The 20,988-nt window shown below is 35.7% G+C and overlaps 1 protein-coding gene across 4 annotated transcripts in view; it reads right to left on the bottom strand.

Moving 5' to 3' along the window:
* Positions 1 to 20,988, bottom strand: part of LOC102225371 (low-density lipoprotein receptor-related protein 8-like) — a 158,789-nt gene that overhangs the window by 70,863 nt on the left and 66,938 nt on the right. For all 4 annotated transcript variants that reach the window (XM_014471049.2, XM_023339613.1, XM_023339612.1 and 1 more), the window contains exon 3: positions 14,712 to 14,834. In XM_014471049.2, coding sequence (XP_014326535.1) covers positions 14,712 to 14,834 — 123 coding nt within the window. The remainder of the gene's footprint in view (positions 1 to 14,711; positions 14,835 to 20,988) is intronic.

Genomic DNA, 20,988 nt, shown 5'->3' with positions numbered 1-20,988 from the left:
GAGCATTGCTGCGTTTTCTGTAGCATTGGCTGACAGGTTTTTCTTCTACAACTGAATGTTCTGGTTTTGTGGTCCAGAAACTAGACTCATATTCAGTAAATAGAGAATGCATCCTGATGGGGCACAATTGTACCTTTTGAAAATTGATAACCTTTAATAAGGTATTCAACATACTTTTCAATAAGTCAACATCTCTGTTTTAATATTTTATTGGTATAATGTAATATTCAAATTTTAAAAAAGCACATTTCCATTAACTGCAAGTCTAAAATTATCATAATTTGCAGAAAAGGCTTTCAAACATCCATCTGTGTGTAATTAATCTACATAATGTGTTTCATTTGTGATAAAATTCCTGAAATAAGTGGACTTTTCAATAATCTTCTAATTTATTGAATGGGTCTGAAGACAATATTTATCTGCTTTTCCTACTTAGTCTGTATTAGTTTTGGGATTCCCCTTCCCTCTTCCTTTCTTCTTTACAATGTATAAGAAACGCTATGAATTTTTCCCTTAAAACAAATTTGATTTAGCCATGAAAATGTAAAATCCTTCAGAAAATCATTGCCCAAAATATATAAGCATAAGTGCCAGATCACGTCTGGTAATTCCTGCAGTGACAATGAGAATGTGCATTCATACTTATCAGCTCATAGCAGCTCCACTACCTAATGTGAAGGTATGTATATGAAAATAATGGTGTACATGAAGGCCAGAAACTGTATAAAAGAAGTGCTTTGAGCCACAAAAACATTACTAATCGGTTATTGCCGTTTTGAAGCCAGTCTGGCATTTAGCCATTATCGTTTTGGCAAGATGATAGCGATGGAGATACTTTAAATTCAGAAAAAATATCCGTCTTCAGGCCATCCACCTAGAAATAATGCCACATTTATATAACTCAAGAAACAATGCACAATTGTAGGGGAAATTGTAAATATGCTAAATAATTGTGTCTCAGAGGGCTGGATGTTGGTATCACGGTTGCCTTGTAGCAAGAAGGTCTTGGTTAGAATCCCAGTGAGGGGTCTTTCTTCATGGAGTTTCTATAAATTGCCCTCAAGTGTGAGAGTGTGTGATTATTTGTCTTGGTATATCTTGCCTGTCGCCCAATGGCTGAAGGAGATACTGTAGGTCTGTTCTCTTTCTCTGCTGTTTTCAATCACCTGATTTGCCTCAGCTGCAATTCCTGTGTCATATTGCCATTTTTCTGTCCGCTTCTTTGCTCAAAGTCTGTAACTTTTTCAGTAATTGTTTATTAAGGAAAATACACTGTGACCATCCCAAACCTACAAACCATGGCAGATTGCAAGGCCGAGATTCAATACATCAAAACTATTTTCGGTGAGAAAGCCCAGTACAATTTGATATCACATTTATCCAAAGGCATTCCAAACATCCGGTAATCTCAAATGAAGAATAGTTCAACTATTTCACTGTGCTAGACCTAAGCAATAACTTGGTTCATCACATTTTGCCCCACTCAGGGGAAAAGACATGACTGAAACTGAAGAACACCATGAACAGAGGGGTGGTTATGTTAATATTTGGAAGTTTCCAACAAAGAGTATTTTATTCTAAAGGAGAGTCAAGTAAGAATATGTGTTCTCAACTAGACTATGACCAACCAAGAACTTGCAGACATGTGTAATTCTAGGTAAGTTTTAGAAGTAGCACAATGATGCTCTCCCCAGGAACAAAAATAAGGAAGACTGGAGATATTAGCTTCTGCTGTATTGCTAAGACGGTTTTCACTGTGAAACTGCATATTAAAGTATATTTGGTGCTTAAACTAATAAAGTAAGCTGAAATAGGATAAGGCCTTGCTTTCAATGACACAGTTACTTTGCAACTGTGAAAGGCAATTTTATCCAAATAATACTGGTTGTATGAATACATTTGCATTCGTATGTAAAATTTTCAACATGTCTGGACTGGAGAAAATCCACAATAGGTTAAAACCTGTACACTCAGTTCTTGTTTAAAAAAAGTTGCATAATGATAATAATAATAAAAAACATACAGATTACTGCTTTTAATGTTAAGTGGTCAATCATTGTCTTCAGGAAGTGCAAAGCAGAACTGAAATCAGGTGTCCTGTTTGTGCGCACAAACTTGACAAATAAAGCTGATTATGAAACAAGGAGAACTAAATATGGAAGATGAATCACACAAGAGCTTTCAAGACATACGTTGTAGCAAAACATAATGTAATTTCAAAATTCTTTATTTCTTAAATGGTGCAATTTACACTTGACTCGAAGCGCTGCTCACCATTCCGATGAGAGAAAACTTTGATGGGATCTAATTTCCTAATATACCAAAAGACTCATTTTCACCAAATAAAAGTACACAAATTATTCCTATAAAACTAATCTCTATTAGTAGCAATGGTATTCTTTCAGATGACTGACCCTCTTATCACCGTATTCTGAATTTGCTCACAAGTGTTACATGGAAGTGCAGCCTAACGCCTTCTGTGCAATACTGCATTAGTCTTTTACAAGTCCTCACAAAGAAAAATCATCCTTTGGGGGGATCCACTAAATATCTGACTGACAGCTGAGTTAAAAGGAAGTAATTTGTCTGACTGGCCCTGGGCCCTGGGTGTCTGGAAGGGACAGTCATAGAAGAGCTGCCTGTCAAACAGCGGAATGAGAACAGAGAGTTCTGCTGACATTGATTATGACTAAATAAATTAAACGATTTTCGTCCCAAGGACCATAATACTCAGGAAAAAAAGGACAATTCAAGTTCTATATGTACTATAGAACATTTAGGCACTCATCTATAACTACTTGAAAGTCTGTTCAGCTGTTTGCTGTTAAATCAGAGAATATGGACTAACCAATACTATTTGTGGACAGTAATACAAATGGTTTATTATTTAGCCTCTAGCACCTTAAATTTAAACAAAGTTTACACACACTACATAAAGTATGGAGGTAGAAAGCAAACACACAAAAATTAGCCAATCAGAGGCATTAAGGTAGAGATTGGCAGTTGAGAGAAAAACAGAGACAAATGCTGATGTCTAAATGGCCACTCAGTTTGGTCACTGCCAATGAGAGCAGAACTGATATGATCCACGTATCAGTGAAGCAGCTTGGTGGTGAGCTGTAAGATGTGTTTGTTTAACACAGCAGCTCCCAGGTGGACGTATCAATTATCGAATGAGTGTAAAACAGAACAGCGAGCAGACTTTGAATATGTACAGGACATATCAGGGCAAACGAAGCAAGCAAATCCATTTAGGTGATTCCAACCTTTTTTGCACTTCTATTTCTGTGGCACACAGAACACATATTTTATATATATATATATCAAAACAAATGTGGCTATTAGAAGAACCCCAGAGTTTATGGAATAGTTGCTATAAATTTCCACAACAAAAAAAACAGAGAAAATACCAGCACCATTTTTTAAGTTTGAGGTTGAAGACCATGTACTTTTTTTTTTACAGCATTTTCCACAAATATCATATCCCCCTATAAAAGGAAAGGTAATTTTGCAAATGTTTTGTGACTTATTTTAGAAATGCAGTTTTGGTTATTTAAAAATGACACAAATTTTCTACAGTAAATATTTATCAAAAATTATAAGCTGTCATATGTCAAAACGTCTTGCAACTTTTGTGGGTCTAAATGAGTTTAATGTAGTTGTTCATGGAGCAAAATTGGCTCTTTGAATTGTAAAGGTATCAGACCATTGCAATAATGTGCAGTAAAGGAAAAATTGTTTTATGAAATACTGCAAAGATCATAAATAAATATTAATCCTTCCCATTTGCAATACCCCTAAGTAACATTCTTGTTTTTTGGTCATTTCTAAATGGTAAATTGGAATCTAAGCTGATGTTTGTCTTGGGGTCAAAAGAAAAACAAAAACTCATTAGACAGATTGTGTATGATGCAGGTTTTTAATTCACATGAACAAACACAAGTGGAAATGGGAGCACACTTATTATTCACCTCACACAGACTGCCTAAGTGTCTATTATAGCAGGGTATAGGGGTGGACTGAGCAAGGCGCTCTATGCTAATGAACTTTTGATTAACTACTTTCTTAAATTTCCCTCAAAAGGAGGGAGGGATCGAAGCATTGTTGCACACAACTGCCTTCTCTATCAAAGTGCTTGGTTACCATCTAGCTATCCTCCCATGTGAGTGATTAGGAGGGTTCAAAGCGCTACTGCTAAGATAATTTATTAATTATGAGGTATGTTTATGAGACTAAGTCAGCTTTAAGACCCCATTTTGTCACAAGGAAAGATGTCAAAACCAACACAGGTGATTATATGACACATGATGAACATGGACTGCAGACAGTATAGACTAGATTGGCAATGAGGATTGCAGTTTTATGATTTCAATGTGGAGAACTCTTTGTACTGCTACGTTTAAAGATACAATAAATTTTCAACTGCAATGCTTGCAGCACTACACTGATTGATGAGGTTTTTCGCTTTAATGTCTTTTTATGCAAAATACCTACGCTCTTTCTCACTGTGTTGGTGGAACATTAAGAATTCCCAAATACTCTGCAATGTTGTGAATATCAATTGGCCCTGCAAACAGTTTAAAAGAGAAAGTGAGTCACAAGGGACACACCCACAGTTTCTTTTGTATGAAACGGTACAGAGCATCATTTTTTATTATGCTACATGTTAAAAAAAAACAACAACATTTTTCTACAAAAGACATTTGGGAATATCTAAATAAAAATATATTAACTCCAGAAAAGGCCTGTTATAACCATTTAGTTCAGAATTTTTCAAGTGAGAGTAAATGCCCTTATTGCTTGCACAAGTTTGACAGATCATCAATTAAGTCTGACTTACAGGGGATTCATAAGAGCTGATCGTGTGTGAAATAGGATAATTAAGCTGAATTTTCAGTTGAGAGCTGGCTCTATAAATTGGTAAGTGGCTGCTTGAGAACAATAAGCTTTTATTGTTGTGCAGTAAAAACAGGGCAGAGGCTTTGTTTGAGTACGGGCAGCTATGTACTTGCCCTTCATATTGGTTCAGTCTGGTCTAAGGAAGGGTAATAGAAAATGTTATTCCAATCAGATGTATGCATCATTAGTAAAATTAACACAACACAGTCTCACGGCTTCATATCAGTTGTCATTTACCAAAGTCGATATGGAGAAGGATTTCATGTAAAGAACTGTTATTCACCTGCCATTCTTGGTTTGGATGGAACTCGTCAATCATAGAATTATTATTCTATGATGTTTTTGTTATATGTGGGTTAAACTTAGGAATGAAGAATGAGATCAGGTGGTCACACAGTGATAAATATCTATAACGAGGACAAGATGAATATACCCCAGGCTGTTGAGATATTGGGTTGTAATCTGATCAAGCAAGACCTTTATATATCCACGGGGCTAAATGCATGAAAATAGATTGGAAACCTTTAGATAACTGTCCTTTATATTAAATAAATAATAGATAAAAAAATATATATATATCCCAACCCAATCAGAAATGTACAAGATGCACAATAATCTGCTTAGAAAAGTTGAGTCAGTTATAGTTTCATTTACCAAAGACCTGGATTATAGATTTTCGGATTTGAAGTTTCAGTCAATAACAGGTAGGTACAGTGGGTGAACAGTTCAAATGTTTTAGAAATAACACTATGCAGAGTAAATTATGTACATTCCTGATACTTTCCACTGAATTAATAAACATAACTATAAGTGAATCACGTCATTAATAGACATGTGAACTTAATTTGTTAAGTGCAATAGTTTTTGTTTTGGTTTTTTTTGTACCTGAACTTAGAAATTTCTTCTCATATATTGTGTCCAAATAAGTGACCACCAGAAATGTGCATCATAGTGTTAAGACAGAGGTCAATAAATAACCTGGTTCTTTGTCATTCCTGTCTACCTACAGGACTTGGTGAAGTCAGCAAAAATCTATAAATATAATATCACTTTCACATTTGTTTTATTTCTGTAGTTGTAGTTATATAAAAAGGGAAGTTTAAAATAATGCCTTCATTTACAAACCTTATGGAGAAGTGTGGCTTTTTAATGTTGGCTTTGTATGAATACTTTTAATATTTTATGTATTCATGTATAACGCTGTAGATATTTATAAGGCTGAGCATTTCTTATGTAAGTGAAGTGAGTATTTTAGCCTTGTATAACAGCAAATTTCTGTGATGCTCTCTTGCTAATGCAACCAACAAATTTCCATTTTATGTAAATTTTATCGATTAGCGTATAGGATTACAAAAGCTTCTAAATTCTATAAGGATATGCTATTCATTAAATAGAAATATATGCACTTTACATATTGAAACTAAAGTACTATCAATAATAAAGTATTTTAGCTTATGTTAAGTAATGTTAAGCAAAGGTATCTTATAACTGGTTAGTCAAACACTGTGTTGGCAAAATTATATTTAAAAGTAAAAAAAACTGCGGCGAAAAGCCTGTTTTCTCCACATAGACGTTCCTGTAATGTCTTATTTTGTCACAAGGCTCTGTGAAATAAAAAAAACAGGTTAATCTATCCGAATGACATCTCACTGTAGGTTCACTGTTAGTTCACTGTGTTAGAACAGGCTAAAAAGAACAAAGCATGCTCTACCAAGCACACTTCATTGACATGATTTCTTCACTTGAGTAAATTGGTGACAGAATAGCTGTGAACACGTGTGGATTTACACATCCAGTTGCTTAATTAGTGTATGCATGAGCTGAAATGTGTTCAAAGAACTGTAAGTGTTACAATGGTTACATGAAATTTTATATGCATGAGAAAGTATGTTTAAAGCTGTAAAAAAATAAAATAAAATGGCACGTTTATGTTCAAACACATTAGTTCACAGATCCCAATAGTGTACACCAACTGGAGCATAAGATTTAATTGAAACCAAAGTTAGTTGTAGAAAGTAGACTTAAAGTTTAAATTTATGACTGGCCTTTGAAACTAAAGTTTGATTTAGCTTGTTAGCATATTGAATTGAAAATAAATGAAAGTGACATTATATTTGACACAAAATCTGGCACACTCAGTCAACCACATCACCACCTCCAATGTGACGACCTTCAAATATCAAACCTCAACTTAAATGAAGGTTAACGTTGATTATTGGCTTTGATTAAAATTCTGATCTCCAATTATTGGAGCCCTGTGGCAGCAGACGCAAAGTGTGTTAAAGGCAGAGAGATCAAAGTCAAGTTAAAGTGGACAAGAAAACAGTAAAGCGGAGGAAGGGGAGCACTTGGAAAGAAGCACAATGTTAAAAATACGGAATAAAAAAAGTAATCATAGGAAGTTGCTTCAACAGAAATACTAAGAACATATCTATGGCAACAAAAGAGTCAAAAGTCCAAAGTCAAGTTTTGAAAAGGAGCTATGGTATATACAACCAGCAGAGCATGGTAAAAATTTCTTTCCAGAGGTTATTTTCTGAGTGTTCTGTGTGGAGGCATGAAGCAGCGTGGCAGTGTGACATGCATGCTTTGTTTACAAGAACAGAAAAAAAGTAGGCACCAAAAATATCAAGCCCTACTAGGAAAAACCTTCGTCTGATTCTGCTTCCCAAAAATCTCTACGACACAATTTTTACATGTCTGAATACACAGATTGACAGAATAAAACTGATTCTGGATCTTAAGATTTGGCAAGATCATCCTCTTTCAGTAGATGTGGCTAAAATAGGATGCTGTAGCCTCCTTCGATCTCTTCTCACCATTTTCCCCCAATCTAAATTGTGTGCAGAAAGAATGAGCTTGGAACCATTAGCAATGTCTAGACTTTGTGTCTGACAGTGCCACTGGGGAAGAAATACAGCGCGACACCAGTGCTCCCATAGGAAATTACCCGTTTTATCCCCAATATAACTGTAAATGGAAAGTAGGAAACAAATTGGCCAACAAATATACTCAGTGTAAAATGAGTCGCATGGAAACTGATGAGATTGTTGGGACAGCAGGGAGAAAAATGTATTGGGCTTCTGTTTTGCAACACAGACAGTTAGGTTTGAACTTTAAACTTAAACAGCTCTAAATCCAAATCCAGGGCAAAAGAGCTAATTCAAAAAGATTAGAAAATAATTTTTTCTCTAACGTTTCTAATTTAGCAACAAAAATTACAATATATGAAGAATATATTTAAGAATTTATAAAAACTATTTTTCCATTCTTATCTTACTCTGATACAACCAGACCTATATGCTCCTGTTTTAGGTAAATTGGGCTTAGGACAATTATTTTTGCTTTACTAAATGCCAGACTAAAAAGATTTAAGAATTTTTCTCCAAATTCAGAAGTCTACATAATTTAGTAGAATTTTCCTTTTAACCTGACTTCAGTCAAATGTGTTTTGTATCCCTTGAAAAGCTTCTCACAATAGTTTGCTAGAGTTTGGGCACTGCTGCCGAGTCAGGCTTAAATGCCATCTAGCTTGCAAACAAATTTTTAGCCCCTTCCACAAAATACCGATGGAACTAATGAAAAGTGTATAAAAAGAACTAGAATGATTTATTAAACATTTGCAACTTTCATGGGAGCTTGTGAATTTTATATTTATTTCTAAAATGAGTTTATTTGTATTTATTAGTGTCTTTTGATGCCAAGGTCACTGACTTTCTTCCAGGACGAAAGTGGAAGGAAGATGTATACAGGTAGGGAGAACAAGAGACAGGCCACCTGGGAAATTATGGCCTGGTCTGAGGCTGCCTCAAGCATGAAATTGAAGCCGTCCGACAATGCAACTCAGTGAAACCTTTCCGCTCGTATTCTAGAATAATTAACGAGCACAACCTCCTGTCACCCTGCTGCATTAGGCTGACCTGCCTATAGTCTCAGAACGGCCGGGCAAATCCACAGCCACCTCTCCACTCTGGAGCAGGTGGAACCGATGTAGAGGAAAGGAAGTGGGAGGGAAGCAAGTTCAAGTCTCAACACCGGAGAACTGACTTTGCAGTAGTAACAGATTAAACTCTTGAACAAAAAGGAACTGCTGACCACCAGAAGACATGAAAGTAATTCCTCTATATTCCTCTGTGACTCATAATTCTTTCCACAACATGAGTCACACATTTGTCTTACATTACATGGAAATGTATTCTGTATACAAAAGGTGAGAAGAGGTGAACAGGTGGACACTGTCATTTGTTAATAAATGGCATGGGTTTTTGATATTATCAAACTGTATAAAACTCAGTACACAAAATGCATAGTAACTGTTAATAAATTGCTTGTCATATCTTTTTACTAAGCTTAGTTTCAGTTCATTTTAAATGCTATCAAAATTAACCTTCATTGCATAGACATATTTAAAGATAACACTTTAGCAACATTTCATAAATGGCCTATCTATTAGAAAGTAAAGGAGCCTTACAAACTCTTCTACAAATTGTGCTTGTAGCCCACTAAGAAGAAAGTGAAAAGAAATTGATATGAGCATCTATGCAGGAGAACTGATGCAGACAGATTTTATCATACACTTGCTTTAATAACTTCCTTAAAGAGATTACAAACGTTCTATCGCTACAAATAATTTAAATTCACCTTGTAAGGGTGTAAAACATGCAAGCTGGTTAAAATGTTCATACACAATGCTCATAGCACAGCTGAGTTGTCAGATCAACATAAAGGTATTGATGGGCTACGATTTCTGCAGACGCCTGAGAAAAAAGGAGCGCCAACCAGCACGGAATGCTCTATTAGACGGTGCACAAAAACTACATCTTTCATACATAATTGTAACGATTATGTACACAATGAGACAACTTGTTGTTCAGAACGCTGGGAATTGCAGACATACATTTTGCAGTAATCTTACCGTCATGCTTTAAACTACACAACTGGAGAAATAAAGAAATAGCTCTATTCCAGCTTTGCATTAAAACTACATCACACAGCAATTGCTATGATACAACACACAATTTCCATGTCAACAGTCGGCATCCAATCATTTGTAGCTGTTGTACACTAGCAATATTCTGCAGTTATAACTGAGTAAGCGTTCAGGGTTCCCTCCTCCCTGCATGGACATTTGAACTCCAGAGGACAGGGTTCTAACAATCTTTGTTTCAAAGTTCCACACTTTTCCAAAAATAAACATTATGAACATTGAGTAAAAACCCTTTTCACAGCTTTTTGGCGTCTGCATTATCTTAGATTTAGTGTTCGAGGTGATCTAACTCTTGGACTTCTCAAATAATGACTAGAGTATCAGAGCAGTTTTGTGAATTTTCATACCTTCATCCCATTTGTTAAATAAACATCAGCTTTAGTGCTTAATTTTGACATTTTAAAAGAGCATCTTTAAAGAATCACAAATCCAGGTAAATTTGATGTAAAATTGCCTGGAATTATCAGGTTAAAAAAAGAAGAGGTAAATAAGTTTTCTTTATTCAATTCTTATTCAGACCTGGGAATAAAAAAATCCCACACATTCCAAGACAACAACGAAACCTTGAGAGAAATTAAAGCTGCAAACATTCTTTAAAATCAATCTACTTCTACTGTCCAAGTCTACACAAGTTTTTCTTGAATCTTTTCTCCAGCAAAGCTATGATTACCATATGGAAAGGAACTTGATGAAGGTAGTGGAAATGAGTGGATATGAGTGCTATAAATCATGACTACCACAAGTGGGTGAGAAGTCTTGCTGTGATGAGAGGCACCGCTTTGACAGTTTGTTTCTCTAGATGAATGGCTTTCATCAGCTGGATTGGAAAGAAATAAACCCTGAGGTATGGAGTAGAGTAGACCACAAAATAAGAGATGATCAATATGTGCAAAACATATCAGGACACATTAAGATGTAAATTGTATTCAAATTTTTTAATTACAAGTTTGAGTGTACCAATACAACATTTCCATTGTAAATGTGCTAACTTTAAGGCCTTGCAACAGAGTTTAGTTTGAAGCATATCAAAGAACCAAATGTTTTAAAATCCCCCGTTTTCTCAATTAAAACACAGCTGCTTTGATATCGTAATGGCAGAGCCGAAGGGGATGCGTACACTGTTGTTCTCTCAGTTTTATCTGACGACGCTTCTCAACCGTGAACAATGACTTGAGATTACTTGACTTCAATACTCATCAAAATTCTCATTTGTGCTAGTATACTTTCCTCCCATTCTCTTTCATAATGGGTTTAGAGACTTTTCAAGACAGCCTTTATCAGCATGCCTCCAAGTGTGAGATGCTTGAGTAGACCTGAAATAGATTAGTCACCGAGATGATACAAGACTTTTTATGTCATGAATATAAAATATCCTTCACATCTCACAAAAGTTTAGGCATTCTATGATGGGGGTTTTGTATCATATTCTTAAGTTTTCAAGCATCTGGAAAGACAGAATTAAACGAGTTTAGTTATATCTTTGTCCAATACATGGTAGACTAAAAGTGGCAAGTGTCCATTGTTCCTAAGCTTTCATGGTTAAACATCAAATAAGAGGAATAAAATTAATAAATAAATGAAGCATGAAACATTTTGTTTCCAAACAGATAAGTAATTTTACGAGCAAATCTTTGCAGTCACATCTCTGGTATAAAAAAAGAAGAGGAAGAAAAGGGAAGTTAAAATAATATATGAATGATTACATATAATCTAGATGTGAACTAGAAGAAATGAGCCGTTTCCTGACAGTTTCTGTTGTAATGCAGAAAATAGATAGAGAACTTTTGATATATATTTCTAAATTGATATCTGATCTCCAAATGACCAGTCTGCATATTAAGCCAAAAATAATTAGCTTGTTTTTCTAAACCTATATCAGTATTTTGATATCTAATCACGCCGATTCAAGCATGAGCTTTAAGTGACAGAAAGGTAAAAAAAAATAAAAAAATAAATAAAATTGCGAATGTAGTGAGAAAGTTTCAGGACGGTGCCCTTGAAATAACGTTTTGACAGCCGCATTACTCTCAAGTAAAACAGACTAATTATATGGAAAAAAGTGAGACTTGCATGACGACTGCATGGCTAAATACTATAAAATCTTCTGATAACATATTATGTTGTGAGAAATGTGCTGGTGATTGGTAAACAGACACAACGTTTGGCTCTGAAATACAGATGCCCCACAATATTTCTAATCTGTTTTTGAAAATTGATGCTACAACTGCAATAACTAATAAGCCACAAAGTCATAAGATCATGCATGAACCACTGCTTGTCTTACTGAGCTTTATTTCCAGAACTCCCCGCAGGCCCAGGTTTTTTCAGTGTGTAATTACAGAGAGCGACACAGCAACTGGGGTGTTTGTGCGTAGGTGTGTGCGCATCTGCACACGTGAGTTTCAGAGCCATCATTGGCGGTCCATAGTTAATCAGCAGTCGAGCAAAAGTCTCAGGGATCAACCCATCGATTCTCTCCCAGGGCAATCAATTCCATCAAGGCATTACTTAAACTGAACTTAGATCAGAAAGTGGATGACAAGTAGCACACAAAATGACAGAAACAAGATTGGTGCGCACAGTTGTTGGCTGGTAGAAGGATATTTAAAGGTCTTCAACAACACAAAGAAAGTGCTGAGAGGGAAAAACTAAAATACGTACAGAAACAACCAATGCAGATGCTTCTGGAAGGAACAGGTGGTACTGTTTATCCGAGATTGTTGAACCCTGGTAATTTGTACATCATTTAAGACAGTTTGCCAACAATATATGTCAAAAGATTCTGTACCATGAGTGCTGTAACTTAAAGATGCAATATTGCCCATATATGCTACTGCTGCAGAATTCATGCAAGTGCTAACTGTTTTTGCAGCAATGGCCTGATTAATGTTGCCTAATGTCACCCTTACACATGGACCCAGGTCTCAAGGTTTGGTGTCCTGCAACTTTTAGATCCATCTGAGTCACCCGAGTCGAATGATTCATTATATGTTTTTTTGCAAGGTTTGTAAAAGTATGATTTTATTGTAATGTTTGTCTCTGTCATAGTAGACAAGAAAGAATAGTATCTACTATGACAGAGACTAATGGAGATCTTTAAATAAACAAATAACCAAATAAGGCCAAATAATGAGGAAAGTACACAAATATGAACAAATGCAAAGTTTCAGTTCCTGTTGTTCCAACACTGTTTTATTTTTACCTCATAATGCATGTAGAATACCATAATAGACCTGACGTGATCAATGTATCTGGAAAGAGTTAGAGAACCTCTCCGTGTCTGACCCTGATTAGATATAATGAGACTAAACCACAAGTCTACTGATCTGATGAAATGGGTTAGATTTTAACCTTGCGATGAATACTAAATACAAGTATTGACTCCAGTTTTACCCACATACTTATGCCAGTGTGCACACTCTAAGATTTTAGAAAATGCATGTGCTCGTATGCAAACCCACACACGTTCTTGGCCTCTGTCAATCAAATTTATCATTGGGGATCTTCAAAGCCCCCTTTGATCACCTCTTTGAGATCCATATTGATGAAAAAGTGCCAGATAGGATGTGGGTTGTAGTGTGAGAGTTGAATGATAAGACTGAAGAGGAAAGACAGACTTCTAGCTCTGAACCAGGACATATATTTGATGAGTGTCTCACCAGTCCTGCATCTGTGAAGTAAATGGATGCATAAGGACACTGTGAGCAGTTTTGCTACAAAGATCATCTATGCAAGAAACTTGGGTAGAGTGGAAGTACACAAGGAGAAAAGACGGATGCCTCCAAACACCCCAAAAAAGAAAAACAGCAATTGCTTCGTTGGAAACACTTCTTACCCCAGGAACAGGACACAATTGAAGTCTTGGATTGAAGGAAATAAATAACTCAATGCTTAGCAAAAATAACAAAATACAGGATATCTTTGTTTGCCAATAATGATTAGCTTCAAATGCAACAGCTTTTCTATACGTTTCTGATCTGTATGAATAAATACATTTGACTGCAACTGCTGTCTCATTTATTCAGTAAAACTATGGTTTTTTTTCTCCAAAAGTTCCTCAGGTAGATGTAACTGACTTAATGTAATTAATAACTGCCTATGTCTAGCTTTGTGGTTGTAATTATAAGTCTCTCAAGTAACAGATCTAACCACAAGCAGTAAAGTGTCTATTAAAGGTTTTAGAAGGTATGTGAAGTAGTACAAAATATATACATAAGTTTTGCTGTGGACTACTTCATTAAACTTTAAAATATTGGTCTTTCCTACTCTGATCAGCTGCTTAGTAAGGTAAAAGTAATAGAGATAATTAGAAATTCTTTCTTTCCACTTTTCATGTTAGCTGTGTGGAAATGATGTAAAAGAAGTTAAAATCTTTTTCACTCTTTTGACCTTGATTAAACCACGTACGGCAGTCCAACTGAAAGCAATTTTCTGATGTAGTGTTCAAGGAATGGAAGGTTGCAAAGTGCAGCAAGCACAAAGAATGGGCATCCTTGAGAGTGACGAAAGTGTTACCAAAACAGAACTACTGTCAAGAATCCAGAATGATTGTATGAAAAAAAAACCTGCTGATGTAATGCAGATGTTTATGCTCTCTAAAATATGCAAGTTGATTTCTTTTTAACTCACGGATACACACGCCCTCACACAACATGTGTTAGCACATGTGAGACGTGTCAACTGTGTATGTGGGAATAGGTGTTGACCTACCTGACTCTCTGTTCCATCTGTCATTATATCAGTGTTTGCTTTTGTGGAACCGCTTATCAACATGTGTGGTTAAGTTCGCCTGTTGAACATGCAATGCATCTGTGAAGCTACTTACTGCAGATTGCATCAGCCTCATCCGAACCATCTGCACACTCTGGTTCTCCGTCGCAGCGCCACCTAGCAGGCAGGCATTGTCCGTTCTTACAGGCAAAGTCAGTGGTCGCACAAGTCTTCTTTGCTGTGGAAATGAAAGAAATGTTTACTGTGATAAACCTGCGAAAAGAAATCCTGTAGCTAATATACACTGGATTAACAGCATTATTGCTCTTTAAAAACAGTACTGTCTTATCAGTGACAAATGTACACACTAACAGCATGTGGCAAAAATGAGCAGAAAAGAAACATCTTAAAATTCATTCAAAAAGGCCAATTAATTTAAATCCGACAAAAGTCAAAAGATAATCCCTGAGCTAAAATTCCAAACCAATTTTCCAGTTAAATTTTTATTTAATCATAAGCAAGTAACATTTTGACTCAAACTGTCGCCGGCTGCGTTCCAGGTGCTGTGTTCACAAGCAGCTTAGAATGTAGGAGGTTGAGAGGCCTTCGATAAACTATTCCTTGACAAAGATTATGTTTTCACACCAACTTTGGGTCAGGGACATATGCTAGGTGAAATCACATGTCAAAAAGTATGTATTCTGTCCAAACTATGTTTGTATTCCAAGATTCCTTTTCTTAGCAAAGGACCGGATGTGCAAAATGTATTTTGAAGGACAAGTGTAACTTCCATTTTTCTGCTCTGTACAAGAGAATATCTAATTTAAAAACCATCCTGTATATAACTGACTGTATCCTTCTCCAATTGTTGCCTTCTCCTTTACATTTTCAACTCACAACTCGACAAATTGTGCATCTGCGCTTTACTTTGAAAGAAAAAAAATCTGACCGTATACTGTGTCTGTACAAGTGTGTTTTAACAGTTTTATACTTAGCACACAGATTTCACTTGGTGTCAAATTTCCTCATTTTTGTAGGTTTATGAAAGATGTGTTCCCCTAACAAAGGACACTCTAGAATAGTGGAGGATTTTGTGTTGAAAACATTTACAGTAAATTGCATCACAGATTCATTTTAATGAATGACAATGATTTGCTCCAGCCCTGGCAGTATATCCTCTTGTTTGTAAAGCGGGACCCTTATTAGCTTGAAGTTTATTGTGTATAGTGCATGACGTCCTGCAGTGTTGGTGTGACTGACAACACCTCTGGGAGCAATAATTATGAAGTACAAGCATTGAAAACTGACACCATCGCAGCAGTGGAGATAGATCCTTTCTATATGTATATGAAATTTTGCTTACAATGTAAGGCGAAGAATAAATTACATGTGCACACGCTCACCAGCAAACACACAATATTGATTTTTATAAGAGAAAAGAGGCTGCTTGTTGGGGGTTGAAGACATTAGAGAGATAGAACTGAAGAAGGTGTAGGTCTAGAATAAATCAGCAGCATTTCCCTGGAGACTTGCAGAGTAGTCCGAGCTACAGACAAAGGTAAATAGAAAGAGCAGGATGGAGAAAACGGGGATACAGAGACAAAATGTGTGACGGAAATGCACTGCCGTTGCAGGGTCTCATGTAATGCCATCAGTCATCACAAAGGATCACATAAATCCCCTTCATTCCTACCAGCATGTTAGCATAAATCCTATCTCTTCCTGTCTGCTTTTCCTTTTTTCCATCTTTCACTGAATCTCTGCTTATAGCCTGATAACAGAGATTTGTGGAGCATGCAAGGAATGTCCCCTCGGAAGTAAAAAAAAAGAAAAGAAAAAAGTGCAGTCAGTGGCATCTTAAATCACAATAAGCCTCATGTCAAATATCCATAAATTAGGATTTCCTTTCACACTCATGTAACATCACCTGATGTAGGTCATCTTAATCTTCAAAAGCAACGTTTTAAAATCAGAGGAAAGTGCAAAAGAGCGAAAGTAAAAGACAGGGATACAACATACAGTTTATGAACACAAAAGACTCATTAAAATAAAGAGGCTTGTAAATATAATCCCATCAGTTTCCAACAAATCTTTCTTTTCTCTTAGAGAGCAAATGAAATTTGATTCCGCTTGCCCTTTTAATCTACGGGTGAAAGGAACTGAAAAGCTTGTGTCCATCAACAAATACAATATGAATTTTACATTTCTGGAAGATATTGTAGGCAAACACATTCAAAGTTAAAACTGTGATATGACTATTATTTCAATTTTTCTGTGTCCGGAGCTTAAATGCTCAACAGTGGGAAAAAAAACAACAAAAAACAAAACAAAAAAAAAAGTATACCGATAAAACAAATTCAATCACAAACTTGCAATGGATTTCTTCAAGACTAGAGACTAGTCCTATATTTAATAATTTTGACTTTAGTCCTTCATGTAAACTAGTATATAAAACAATAGTATATATACCAATATAAGACAGTGGCCAAGTGTCAACTGATGCATTCACTTTGTGGAACACATCACTGCCTCACCCTGCTCTACTCTGATGTATTTGAACAGACAATGTATAAATTTAAATTCTTCTTAAAATGTTGAAATCATAAAGAAAAAAATACATAGAGGAGTCAAGAGGACAAATTTATTTTCTCTCAACATTGAAACCTATTTTACTTGTCATGATGACCGGTGAGGAATGCAATTTTTATACAAGTTTTAAATTACAGTGCCCATGTTATTTTTTTGTAATTCATGTAAACCTAACATTTAAATTATATTCTTAAAAAGGTCTCAAAGCATCTTAAAATGAACTTAATTTAACTAAGAATCGGAAAGCCTGTTTTCAGTACCAGCTCTTTCATTTTCATATAGTACAGTCTATTAGGGAACTCCAAAAACATAAAATAACTTCAACTTTTTTTTCTTGCTCCGACAGTAAATGTAAAATTTTTTACTCAATTAGCAACACAGATTCACATCAATGACTTGATTGAAAAGATGTGCATAACATGATTACTAACTGTAGAATCAAACAATGTAGATGGACTAGAATGTATAAAGTCTGTTCATGTTTTTCAACGCTTCTGAAAACTTGCTGATGCACACGCAAACACCTGCTTATATTTGAATTCTGATCGACCAAGAACTGTCATATACGAGCGTCATCCATATGGAACAGTCTGAATGTGGCTTATGAGGTGTGAGAGCGAATGTGGAGAAAGAGAAGATGTATAAGCACTTTAGACAAACACACACACACGCACCCCATCATGCAGACACACACAGCCTACATACCATCCACCCTTCCACCTAGAGTGGAGACGTAACGTTTTATTTTAGTCCCCCGTCTCCTGATGGAAAAAGTGATGAATATGTATGTGAGAAACAGACACACCGGTGTAGCTCCTGGCAGATTTTATCGACATTATTGAGCCATCAATAACTTTGTTCACATTTAAATTGCACCATCAAAAGCTCAATTCTGCCCCATCATCCCACTTCACTTGCAGTTCTCTAAGGTATTTATTCTATATGTTTTGCAAACTATTGTCCTGTTCATTTCATGACTTTGGCATAATGACATTCAGTTTATTTACATTTATTTTGATCTTTGCTTTCCTGACAATGTGAATGCTAATTCACAGGTATTAAATAATGTATTCCGGACAAGTGAAGGATTATGCTGTTACAGGTATACATTATCATAAATAGCTTTGCAGGGTGGCAGGTGCTGCTGGCCTTTACACCATGCATTAATTCTTTGCACCTCTAAGGACTTTCTCTGCTGAAATCATGGCATAAAGCTTAGAACAACTTGGTTTTGCTCATAAAAGTTAAAGTAACATCTAGCAACCACACCACATAAAACTGATGTTACCTATTCATGGCATACTTCTACATGTGATCAGAAAGATAGGACTTTGTGACAGATTTTCCCATTATGATCAGATAATATGTAAAACAAAATTACCCCGGTGTAAACTTTACCACAAAATGTGTCAACTTTGCCACATTTTGCCATGTAACAACCACAAACGTCCAGTGTTTATTTGGGATTTTATGTTGTGGATCAACACGAAAATCCATAAAATGAAAGAAGAATGATACATAGTTGTCACTTTTAACTCCCTTATAAACTGTAAATCAAATTTAGTGGAAAGAAAACCGCTTCAGCAGTCCCCAAATTACTAAAAAGAGTTCACTCCTGCAGAGTTTAATCTCATTACAAATGTAGTTGTTCTCCTGAAGGAAATTTGTTAGAGAACATTTGTGAATGAACAGCATAAAAAAGACAAAGGAACACAGCTACCTGATGCAACAAATAAAAGCCAACACGTGACACTAATGTAGAATATCAAGCTGGACGTTTTACTTGAAAGACGACTTAGAGACCATAATGGTGATTTAATGGATATTCTGACACAACACGGAACTGAATATTCATTCAGTGCATAGTTTACTAGGGATCATTTAAATTAATATAATGTAAATGTGTCAGACTTGGTCAAATCTCAATTAAACCACTCAATTAAAGCTTTTGGGACTTAATCTAAAGCTAGTCTTTATACCTCATAGAGAAATTGGGAGCAATTGTCTTGTGCTCAGGAATCTTATGCAATTATATCACATGGACACACTGTCATTTTAAAACTGCCTTTATCTCTTGTCCAAAAGCAAATGTAATTTAATATTTTGCTGTAGGCCTTTGTATGGTTTTTAAACCAATTTTAAACTATACATCTAAGTCTAACAAATCCTGCTCTGATTTTGATACTCTTAATGCCGCACCTCTAATAGGTCAGACAGTGTCAATTCATTGACATATCGGTAGCTCTACTAATGCATTAGAGTGAGAAAGCATTGGGTAGATTAGCAGTTATCTACCCTTTAAATACATATCATTGTGTTAATGTTTAATGTTAATGCTCTGCTGACATTCAGCAACTGTCACTCTGAAAACCCCAGGGATCAATGAGTGACTAAGTCAACCCACTGATGTTCACCTCGAGTATAACCAACCTGCACAAGCTTGCAGCTTATTAGGATTCTCCTCTACGTATTACTGCCAAGATGTTTTGGAACACTGGTTCAAGACGAGAACAAGTAAAGGTCATCCTGTTGCCTTGAAGTCATTCAATTTTCCATTCCGCTAGACACGGCGTAAAAGGAATACAGAAATAAAACAGTGACCGAAACATAAATAACTAAGGGAACACTGTGTCACCTGTAATCAGGATCTTTTCACTCCACATACCAAAATGTGGATTTCCTTCTCTGAGACTTGCTACATGCAATTTTTACTTATGCTTGAAAAAAAAAAATAAATCAAATGTCTTACCTTTGTCAGATATATTAAGTGAGCTGAGTGGAAACCTTTCCATCTACTTACTATCAAAAATAATATTTAGCTCTATTTATATTTATTTCTGGTCACCTACATTGGAGGAAATCAAACCTTGGATTAGTATTAAACCTGGGTTTATCGTTACACCAATGTGACTTCTTTTTTTTTTCAGCTATTTTAGTGCAGACAAAAGCAAACATGTCGAACAGCAAACATACAGATATTTTAAACTGCCTACAAATATATTAAATATAGAAACATACAATATAGATATTTAACAAGAAGGAAAATTGAAAAAATGATGGTGCATGACATGATATCTGGGTGTACATATTCCAAAATGGCTCACAAAAGATTAAAAAGTGCAGAACAATGTAGATAAACAACCTGTAAATACTGTAACCAGTGTTTAAATTAGACTGTTTTTTGTTTTTTTTATTTGTTACATTGTTAATCTAAAACAATATGAAAGCTTTGCAAAACCCAGCAATATATGGCCTTTAAACTCTATAAAGAGAATGTATTCATACTTCCTTTCAGAAAACATGAAAAGCGTCACCTGTAAGTACAAAAATGTCCTGTAACAATGCATGCCAGAAAAACAACACAAAAAGAAAAAAATATGGTTCAGTTCTTCTATTACTGTGAACAACTATAGGGAACAGGACCCTCAAAGAGCAAGCAAGGCAAGAGAGCAAAAGGAAGAAAAATGAGAAAAACTACAGAAAGTGAGAAAGAAACGAGTGTGCTGAATGTTGGAGAAAGAAGAGAAGAAATAGATGGTCTTCCACATTGTTGTGATCGGTTAAAGAGCTAAAGAACGGTGCATGTCAGATGGAGGAAAGAGACCGTTAATCAGCGGGTAGAGGTTAGACCACAAATGTGGGGGAGAGGAGAACATAAAATGTGATGACTAACATAGACAAGTATAATGTTGGTCTTTTGAGGAGATTAAAGGCTCATTGAATTTCCCAATAATCAGTTGGCTACCAAGTCACTGTGAACAAGCAGAAACAGCAATTTCGCTTAGACTGCAAGACGAGACCGA

Source organism: Xiphophorus maculatus, chromosome 9 (assembly GCF_002775205.1).
Source record: "Xiphophorus maculatus strain JP 163 A chromosome 9, X_maculatus-5.0-male, whole genome shotgun sequence".
Classification (NCBI taxonomy): Eukaryota; Metazoa; Chordata; class Actinopteri; order Cyprinodontiformes; family Poeciliidae; genus Xiphophorus; species Xiphophorus maculatus.
This window is presented reverse-complemented; position numbering and strand designations above follow the sequence as displayed.